The 10,007-nt window shown below is 43.5% G+C and overlaps 1 protein-coding gene across 4 annotated transcripts; it reads right to left on the bottom strand.

Annotated features, from left to right (window-relative positions):
* Positions 1-579: 579 nt before the first annotated feature.
* myoz1b (myozenin 1b) lies at positions 580-7,530 on the bottom strand. 4 transcript variants are annotated; one of them, XM_058061937.1, is made up of 7 exons: positions 7,474-7,530; positions 5,885-6,039; positions 4,079-4,165; positions 2,524-2,690; positions 2,370-2,439; positions 2,105-2,294; positions 580-1,066 (listed from the first exon to the last, which is right to left on the bottom strand). In XM_058061937.1, exons 3-7 carry the CDS (start codon positions 4,161-4,163, stop codon positions 835-837), a joined length of 744 nt encoding a protein of 247 aa, XP_057917920.1. In that variant the 5' UTR covers positions 4,164-4,165; positions 5,885-6,039; positions 7,474-7,530; the 3' UTR covers positions 580-834. The 4 variants fall into 4 exon arrangements, with proteins under 4 accessions (XP_057917920.1, XP_057917918.1, XP_057917921.1 ...); XM_058061935.1 differs by lacking the exon at positions 7,474-7,530 and adding an exon at positions 7,004-7,124; XM_058061938.1 differs by lacking the exon at positions 7,474-7,530 and adding an exon at positions 7,004-7,124 and having other exon boundaries at positions 2,370-2,436.
* Positions 7,531-10,007: the final 2,477 nt, after the last annotated feature.

Raw genomic sequence — 10,007 nt, 5'->3', positions numbered from 1 at the left:
ATTTAAGAGTGAGGGGGCTAGAATTGGGAACAGTTCTTTAACAAGTTTCCCAGGAAGCGGGTCAAGCAGACATGTTGTCTGCTTTGCTGTACTGACAAGTTTTGTAAGCTCGTCCAGAGATACTTCCTCAAAGTAGGAGAAACTAGTGGGACAGAGGCTGGAAGTAGTCCCAGCAGCGGTCATGGCGGTTGACATGTTAAACCCGTCTGGCGGTAGGGTGTACTTTATTTCCTTCCTGATGAGCTCAACTTTATTTGCGAAGAATCGCAAGAACTCATCGGCTGAGAAGGGGGAACTACTAGGAGAGGTCCTCTTCTGGGTTAGCAATGCCACTGTGTCGAATAAGTATTTAGGGTTATTTTTATGGAGGTCAATTAGTCTAGAAAAATAGTTGTTTTTTGCCGCAAGAAAGACAGAAGTACTATGTTCTAATTACCAACATACATATTCCATTTATGAATTAGAAATCCAACTTCTCAGATACGTAAGTCTGATCAGTGAGGAGTACTATAGTGGTTTCTTTGGTCTACAATGAGCCATGGAAAGCACCGGTACTGTAAAGGGGAGGTTTATTGAATAAATACTTTTTTACAATAGTGCAGAGTACTTTTTTTGTCACACGTTAGCATGTTAGCAATGCAAAATCACAGTTTTAACAACAAGTCATTTTTCATCTCCATGCAATTTAAGCAATATCCAAACACGAACAGGGTGCCTGCAACTAATGCTTCTCTGTTTGTATTCAGTATAAATATTAGGGGGTTGGCAGCATGGACTTAAGTGTACTACCAAGTATGTGTATACTGGAGTATACGTGCATGTGTGTGTGTGCGCTCAGAGGTCGTCGGTCTCCCCATCAAAAGGGATGTCCAGTTCCATGTGGATGTGCGTGTTGTCCTCGCTGCACACCCATCCGATGGGTGTGCGGTTGAAGGATGGCCGTGAGCGGATGTCGGCCTGTAGGGAGGGCAGGGGATCGGGCTCTTCGGCCGCCATGCTGAGGTCGGGGAGCTCAAAGGTCATCAGCTTGGCGCTCTTCTCCACCCCGCCAAAGGGCAGCGCTGTCCTGCGGGTGGAAAAGCATTGGAATAATTTCTAGTTTTGTGGAAAAATGGCAACTTGGATTAGAATTTGGCCTCATACAGTCCAAAAATGTGGTGGTGTTTTATGGTTCGGGATTGGGTACCTTTAACATTCAACGATACCCGGGAATCGATACCGGTACTCAAGTATCTCTGTTTTTAATGCAAGCTATTGTTGTTGTATACTTTTCACTGACATACACATGTATGATTTTCAGTCTATTACCGTATTTTCTGGATTTGAAGTCACACAAGGCCAAAAATGCATAATTAGGTAGAAAAAAACATACATAAGTCACACCGGAGTATAAGTCACATTTTTTGCGGGTAATTTACTTTACAAACTACTTGACCAAACAGACATTACGTCCTCTTGGAAGGCAAGTTCTAACATAAATAAAAGAATAGAGAACAGGCTGGATAGGTGTAAGATATGCTAACACAATGGTTATTTAGTTACACAAAAAATATAAACATGAACAGAAAAGGTGTCCAGTGTTTATGTAACATAAACACTTGCAAATGCATAATTAGGTAGAAAAAACATACATGAGTTGCACTGGAATATAAGTTGCATTTTTTGCGGGTAATTTATTTTACAAACTACAATGTACTTTGTCCAGTGTTTATGTAACATAAAAAGTTTTTTCATTTATAAGTCGCAGGAACAGCCACCTATGAAAAAAAGTGTGACTTATAGTCCGGAAAATACGGTATATAATATGAAAATGACCAGGCTGCACGTGGTTAGCGCAGACCTCACAGCCATCTCTGTGTGGAGTTTGCATGTTCTCTCTGTGCATGCGTGGGTTTTCTCCGGGTACTCTGGTTTCCTCCCACATTCCAAAAACACGCTAGGTTAATTGGCGACTCCAAATTGTCCATACACTGAAAAAAATGATTTTTTGGCCCTGAATATGAATGCATAATGACATTAGCGGCAACCGTAATGCAGGGAAAAAGAGTGTTACGAAATCAAGACTCGTGTAAACGATCGGTAACCCAGGCCGTTGTTTGTGCACCTATTGAAGCTCTTGTACTGGGGAAGGTCTGTGAAACCCCGCACCGGTCCCGGCATGCAGGCTTTCATGGTAGCCGTCAGCTCCTCGTTGCCCTTCATGGCCCGTTCCCATGGCGACACGTAGGTGCGGATGTACTCCCTCCTCCTCCTTTGCTTCTCCGTCTCCTCGTTCGCTACCTCCTCCACCACCACTAGGTTTAAAAACATGCCGATGTTATCATGGTAAACATAAACAAAGGCTGACGATACAAAACGGGAGCCCTCACCTTCCTCCTTTGCCATCTCAGGCTTTGGTGGGACAGGTGGAGGGGACATGAGGAGGTTCTCCAGGTTCTGCTGGAGGACAGAAGAGAAGGTTGAATCTGAGCAGAAGAGTTTTAGCTTTTTAAAAATATATAATAATAAAATTCCAAGCATCACCATGTTCTCGTTGGTCACGATGAACTTATCGACCCGTTGCTGCCTCATTTTGAACATCTTGGAGCCCTTGTTGGAGAGAAGAGACAGCTCCTCCAGCATCACATCTTTCGGTGTCTTGATCTTGGTGCCGAGGTCCAGCTCGGAGGCTTCGGGGTCTGACTCGTCGTCTGAGAGATGGGAGAACTTCATAACATTCCTGAAATAAACCCTGCTTCTTTGACAGCCGTAATAGTAACAAATTCATGGTCTGGTTTTCTTGCTTGGACCATTTACAAGTGGAAATCCCATCTCTCTCTCTCTCTTATTCTCTTATTCAATTATTCTCTTATTCTCTTATTCTCTTATTCTCTTATTCTCTTATTCTCTTATTCTCTTATTCTCTTATTCTCTTATTCTCTTATTCTCTCTCTCTCTCTCTCTCTGGATGGCGGAGGAAAGTGATGGATATGTCGGCTTCTACCCCTCCTGGTCATAAAACAAACTCCTCATATCCGCCACACACACTCTTGGAATCACTCCATAGCACCAGACCACAAGACCACGCGCTCCATCGTTTGTGCATGACTGGGGTGGGGTGGTGTGGTGTGGAGGGGTAGTGCAATACTCCAGAGCTGTTACCGGGGTGTCATAAATCAAACCTGTGGAAGGGTGTGTGTGCGTGAGAATAATTGAGGCTGCTGAGCAAAGTTAATTCTCCCATGGGGATATTGATTAGAGTGTTAATTCACTAGAATGTGAAACTGGAGCTTGACTGTTGACTGGGAAGAAAATGGACAGACTGACGCGAGACTGACGCGAGGTTGGGGGGGGGGGGGGGGGGTGACACTAGGGAGGGCCGAAAGTGACAGAGATGATGGATGGATGAGTGGGCATTAAGTGGGGCAAAATAAGGGATAAACAGGATAAGCCGCATAAGAGAACCAGTGCAAACGCACAGAAACGTTCTGTTGCCGCACAAAAGTCATCAGATACAAGTGACAGCAGGGCCGCGCTAGTGTCCAAAGCCACAGTCCAAACAAAAAAATATCAGCGTTAAAGCTGCTAAAACAATCCATTTACCGTAGATCTGGGGTGTCCAAACTTTTTTCCAGTAACAGGCCACAAGGGGTTAGCGTGCAGGCCTCACAGCTAGGAGACCCGATTTCAATTTCACCCTCGGCCATCTCTGTGTGGAGTTTGCATGTTCCCCCCATGCATGCATGGGTTTTCTCCGGGTACTACGGTTTCCTCCCACATTCCAAAAACATGCTCGGTTAATTGGCGACTCCAAATTGTCCATAGGTATGGATGTGAGTGGGAAGGAAAAAGCAGGAATTTGAGACATCTAGTATTTTGGGGTGGCAGGTTGACAGCCCCACGCTGACCCTGTGCACACACACCCTCCCCTCCCCCCGCTCCCAGGAGGTTCCTTGTACAGCAACATACTGTGTTACCGGGCTTGTCTTCCAGGAGCAATGACATACACTGGATGCGATGAGCTTGAAGGAACGAGAGTGTGCAGAAACGCTTGGGTTTACTGTGTGTGTGTGTGGTGTGTGTTTGTGGTTTGTGTTACCATTCTGGCTGATGTTGGACAAGTCTGTGATGATCTTGTTGGCCTTCTTCCTCTTGTTGGAGGGAGCAGCAGCTGTCAGCGGCATGGCTGAAAGGACAGAAAAGATCCACATTGACTATTGAGTGTCAAAATATTGGCTCAGTATACTGCTCAGTGTGTGTCATGCCTAATTGTGTAATCTGCTACTGCTTATGTTTATGAAGTTTTTAATTTATCCAATGACAGGGAATTGGTTCCTGTAAATATTTTTTCATTAAATTCAATAAATTATGTGAATGAATTAAATTATAAATATAATATTATTGGGCGGCACGGCGATCAAGTGGTTAGCGCGCAGACCTCACAGCTAGGAGACCAGGGTTCAATTCCACCCTCGGCCATCTCTGTGTGGAGATTGCATGTTCTCCCCGTGCATGCGTGGGTTTTCTCCGGGTACTCCGGTTTCCTCCCACATTCCAAAAACATGCTAGGTTAATTGGCGACTCCAAATTGTCCATAGGTATGAATGTGAGTGTGAATGGTTGTTTGTCTATATGTGCCCTGTGATTGGCTGGCCACCAGTCCAGGGTGTACCCCGCCTCTCGCCCGAAGACAGCTGGGATAGGCTCCAGCATAGCTGGGATAGGCTCCAGCATAGCCGCGACCCTCGTGAGGATAAGTGGTAGAAAATGAATGATGTTAATGAGTTATTGTGGCTTAAAAGTTTACATGCATTATTTTTGGTTGGTGGGTGGTGTCGGGGGGTGGCGGTGGCAGCAAAACTAGCAGCAAGACAGTGAGTGAGTGGCAGTAAAACGTGATCCAGAAAAGGTCAGTGTGTATTTACCGTGTAATAGAAAAATAAATAAATGACAACGTGGTTGACGGTAAGGCTGCATGGCAGGTGGAGTCCGGTGGCCAGCTGTGGCCATGATTCCTAATAACGTTAAGGACGCTGAGAGCAACAGTGGCGGAGCGCGCGGCCCTTTAGGACACTAATTCATCCGCTGGAGGTCTCCTGATGTAGGCTGGCAATGTGTCGAGTACGCTGGTCAAAAGCAATTATGTAAGTCTGGAGATGAGTCCCCGTTAGCCTGAGAGAGAAGTAGTGTCCAGTGGGAAACGTAAGTGTAATTGTTTTTTGCGGTAATTGAAGTAATTTCCTGCCTTGGGATTTTCAGCTATTTGGAGGATATGGGGCATTCACCATGTGATCCTTTTAGCTAGTTTTTCTCCCGAGGTTGCAGGTGCTTTTATGGTATAGTAGGTGCAACAAGGAGAAGGAAAGGTCCTGTTACCATACACCCACCCACCCTTCCCCACTTAACACCCGTCCACCCGCTATAACCTGCCTGTTTTAGCTCCAAGATAAATCTCAAAGGGACAGCTGAGGGGGAAGGGTGGCGTAAAGTCAGCACATTCCCAAATCCACATCCATCCAATCCACTAAAAACTCCACCGCAGTGGGCAGCATTCCTCCCGCACCCCCCTCCAACAGCCCAGCCCACACATGGTCCCCCCAAGGGCTCTTCACCTTTGCTTAATTGATCATACAATTAATGCTGTACCCTGGTCTCCATTATAATAATAAGAATAATAATGACTTAAGCTTCTACCTTGTCATGTTTCTCGCGTGGGGGGGTGAGGGGGGCATCTTCAGCAAAAGTGCTGACAACACAAATCAAATACATTTGACTGTAAACAAGTCCTTGAACTTAAACTGGCTTCTGAATTATTTAACAGCTCAGATTGCATCAGTGCCAGTTCATGCAGGACTCAAGGCCTCTATCACACACACACACACACACACACACACACACGCCTTACCTCAGAACTTAGGTATAAGCCACTGGAAGCTCCCACAAGATCCCAGCAGTAAGATTTGAGCCCTGGCGTCCTGGTATTGTTGCGCCGAGCCTCGTGTCGGCCCCACAGAGAGTGAAACCTAATCAGCAGGGCCGCTCTTGTGCTATGGACCAGCGCTTTGGAGGGTGTGAAAAGGAGGGGTGGGGTGGTCATGACTAGGAGGGGGGTGTGGTGTTTCAAGTTCAGAAAAGGGTTAAAAATTTAGCGCTAATCTTATAGTCAACCAGTTGCCATTTTGACTAAAACAGCAATGCAAGCAACAGCAATGGTAATTCCTAGTAATCATAATGATTTCATTTATTTAACAAACTTATATACAGTAAGTAAATCACCTATACACTTGCAAAATTCAACATGTCTGAAAAGGACTGTGAAGTCTATCATCCAATTTGTACTCAGTCATGGTCATTCAACTGAATATTCCTGTAGTTAGACTTTCTAAATACGGTTTTAACATTATTAGAGGCCTCAAGACATAAAATAAAACCCCCATAGTCAGTTTTACACTCCTAGAATTCTTTGTTTACATCCCATTGCTCAGGGATCACTGCAGGCATACAAGAGACGGCCCCTGCTAGCATAGCAAGCTACCAAGTTAACTAGTTAACCTTTCCAATTTACTTATTCTAAACCTGAAGGGGAACTGCACTTTTTGGTGAATTTTCCCCATCATTCACAATCGTTATGTGAAACATGAACACATTTTTCTTTTTAATTTTTTGTGCATTATAACGCCAGGAAATGAGTTAATATGAGCTAGCTAACAATGGACAATTACAAAACCCTCTAAAACAGAAACTCTTACAATGTTTTATATACATGTACATGCTGTGAACATGTAATTTATTATCTTGCCCTATTTTGATGATTTAAAACATTACTAGAACATCCTTCTAAGGCTCCTTGATTTCAGAGAACCATGAATCGGTTGAGGCCTCCATAATGGAAATCTGTCTTCGGTGGACTGGCCACAGAGAGTCTACCACAAGCTCCATTATACAGCAAACTACCTGATGGTTTTCATAAAGTCGGAGTATTCTTCAACCGAATAACACGCTGAACAAATATGCCATAACTGACCTTGAAACTCTTGCAAACGACAGAGGCAAGTGGGAGACAGCTGTTAAGACTGGGTCTGCAAAGTTTATGCTAAAGTTGAAGATCTGAACAAACGAGGAGCGTAAACCAGCACAAGGTTGCTATCCACGCCATGAATGTCCAAGAGTCTTCCACTCTAGTCTTGGACTAGTGAGTCCTCTCAGAGCTCACCACTGCAAGGGACATTGAACAAAGCCTATGCTTCAAAACCTGAATCTGTTACTCACGACACCATAGCTCAGATCTGTGACAGCTTCTGGTGGTGTTTATCGATTCCGGACTGACTACTTCCTGCAGACCTCCAGACTCAATCTTTCGAGGACCCCAGTTAAGATGACTTTGAGACCGCTGCTTTAGATTATGATTTTGAATCTCTCAAAAACTCTCAAAATGGAGGTTCTCTGTATTGGCGTTACATCAACTTAATTATGAGCAAAACATTCAAAACTAACCCACTTTGGTCTCCTGACCCACAGTTGGGTCCCTAGAAGGTGCTCTCAAGTCCTTCTGGCACCACTTTCATGTTTATTTTTGTCTTTGAAAGCTGTAAACAAAAAAAAAAAAAAGAAAGCTGTAAACAAACAAAAACAAGTACATGCCATTGATCTGAGATCTGAACTGCACCTTAATCCTTCACCTGATCCCCCCGGTAACACGGTAAAAAAAAGCCACGGGAATTATGAGTTTAGCACGATGCCAAATAGCCTCAGATTATCGGATCCAAATATAGGTGAATAAATGGCCGATTGGGAGTGAGGGAGTGAGGGAGTGAGTAGGAATTAAAAGGAAGGAGGGATACAGAGAGGGTGAAGAGTAAGCAGGCTTTATGTATTTTATCAACATTTCTGACTATTTGGGTGTTAAAAAGCACACAGCGCCAACTCCACTTTAAAATCAGCCGCTAAAGTTAGTCTTGGAGTCACCTGATACCAGTCATGGGTCAAAGGTTAGATTCTTTTTTTTCCTTCTCCTCTTGTGGCCCTGGTTGCATTTCACAACAGCGAGCCCTTTGGTCGCCAGGGCATGTAGGCCAACTGTCCGTCCTCCTCGCTGGACTAAACTAGCGCTTCTCAAAGTTTTTTGCACCTGAAATACAATGGGGAACATAACTCCGATCACACCAGGCTCTTTGTATGACCCAGTTTTTATACAGCATTTCATATTGCACTTAACAAACTGGTTGGTTTGCCCTTGACTGTATCATTCTATGAAATGTAGTGCCCAAGTAAGGCACTATGCTTTGTCAAGTCCCTATCCGTGCATTTTTTTAATTTAGTGTGATTGCAAACTAACATGCCATGGGGCCAAGTTTTGAGTGTTGAGAAACAAATTGCAAGAAATTGCCATATTTCATGGTACTTTGTAATGAGATCCATATGGGCTGCAGATTGCCTGCACTCAGTAAACAAGGAGCTATTATCCGGAGGTCGTCGGGAGAGCTTGGAAGTGTGACCAATCACAGCGGAGAGGGCGTACCGAGAGGTCAGAAGCAGGAAGTCCAGGGAAATATGGACGATGTAGTAAGATTTCTGTGCTGTTATCATGTTAGTTGCTCAATAGGATTCCACAAATCAATACATTCATTCATTCATTTTCTACCGCTTATCCTCACAAGGGCCGTGGGCATGCTGGAGCCTATCCCAGCTGTTTTCGGGCGTACACCCTGAACTGGTGGCCAGCCAATCACAGGGCACATATAGACAAACAACCATTCACACTCACATTCATACCTATGGACAATTTGTAGTTGACAATTAACCTAGCATGTTTTTGGAATGTGGGAGGAAGTGGGAGTAGCCGGGGAAAACCCACGCATGCACGGGGAACATGCAAACTCCACACAGAGATGGCCGAGGGTGGAATTGAACTCAGGTCTCCCAGCTGTGTGGCCTGCGTGCTAACCATTCGGCGCCGTGCAGCCAAATCAATACAGAGCACCAAAAATTTGCATAATACGTTCCGTAAAAATATATTCACACTGTAAAAAATTGCTGTAAATTTACAGCCGGATTTCAACAGTATTATGGTGTTTTTTAAAAATACAGTACGTTACTGTTAATACTACAGAAAATCTGTTAAATGACACCCCATTTACTGTTTTTTTAACAGAACTGTAATGTATTCCAAAAAACTCTACCATTAAATCATCTTAACTAACTGTATCTCACAGTATTTTTTGCATTCTGGGAAGTGCATCAACTGAGCTGCACATGTGAAGCTTGATACTGCCTTTCCTGATCCAATCATTTGGTGAGTAGCAATTTTATTTGACACCTGCATGTTGCCAGTGAATTCATGAAACTTTATGATATCCTTGTGTAAACATTTTACAGTCTATGTAAGTCATTTCAACAGTTGAATTAGGCTAATATTATGTAAGACTATAGTGCATACAAATTGTTGTGTGTCACAGCTGAGATTCAAATGCAAGCTTATTATCAAGATAAGTATTGGATCACAAATTAAGTACTGAAGATTTGCTTTGCTGTAACTGTGATTGTTTATCCACCTTGCATTGTGCATCATCTCAATTTACTGTTCATTTGTATTTAAATATTTAAATTTCTCTGATATTGCAGATGCAGTAGATGACTTTACCACTGCCCAACTGATCATAGTAAGCAACATACATGCATGTTCATCACATGACACAATTGATCAGATATACAGAATATTCATGATGGATTAAATTCTACATTTTAGGTGAAATGGCAGGACGTATTCAGCGCTGGATGGTCAGCCTTGAGGGACACATTATATGTGAGGGGATTCAGCCCACATTCTTGACGGGGCTTGCTGCCTTATTTTCCACATTCTACACCTTTAATCTCCAGTACCAAGAAGAGCCTGCATGCCTTAGATACTTTAATTAAATAGAACCTGAATTGTTCTTATGTTTTCGATACATCTATACATTTTCTGCCTTTTACTGTGTTATTAATCTGATTGAGTTCAACAATTTGATTTTTATAAACTAATTAACACA

Source organism: Doryrhamphus excisus, chromosome 22, assembly GCF_030265055.1.
Source record: "Doryrhamphus excisus isolate RoL2022-K1 chromosome 22, RoL_Dexc_1.0, whole genome shotgun sequence".
In the NCBI taxonomy this organism is placed as follows: Eukaryota; Metazoa; Chordata; class Actinopteri; order Syngnathiformes; family Syngnathidae; genus Doryrhamphus; species Doryrhamphus excisus.
This window is presented reverse-complemented; position numbering and strand designations above follow the sequence as displayed.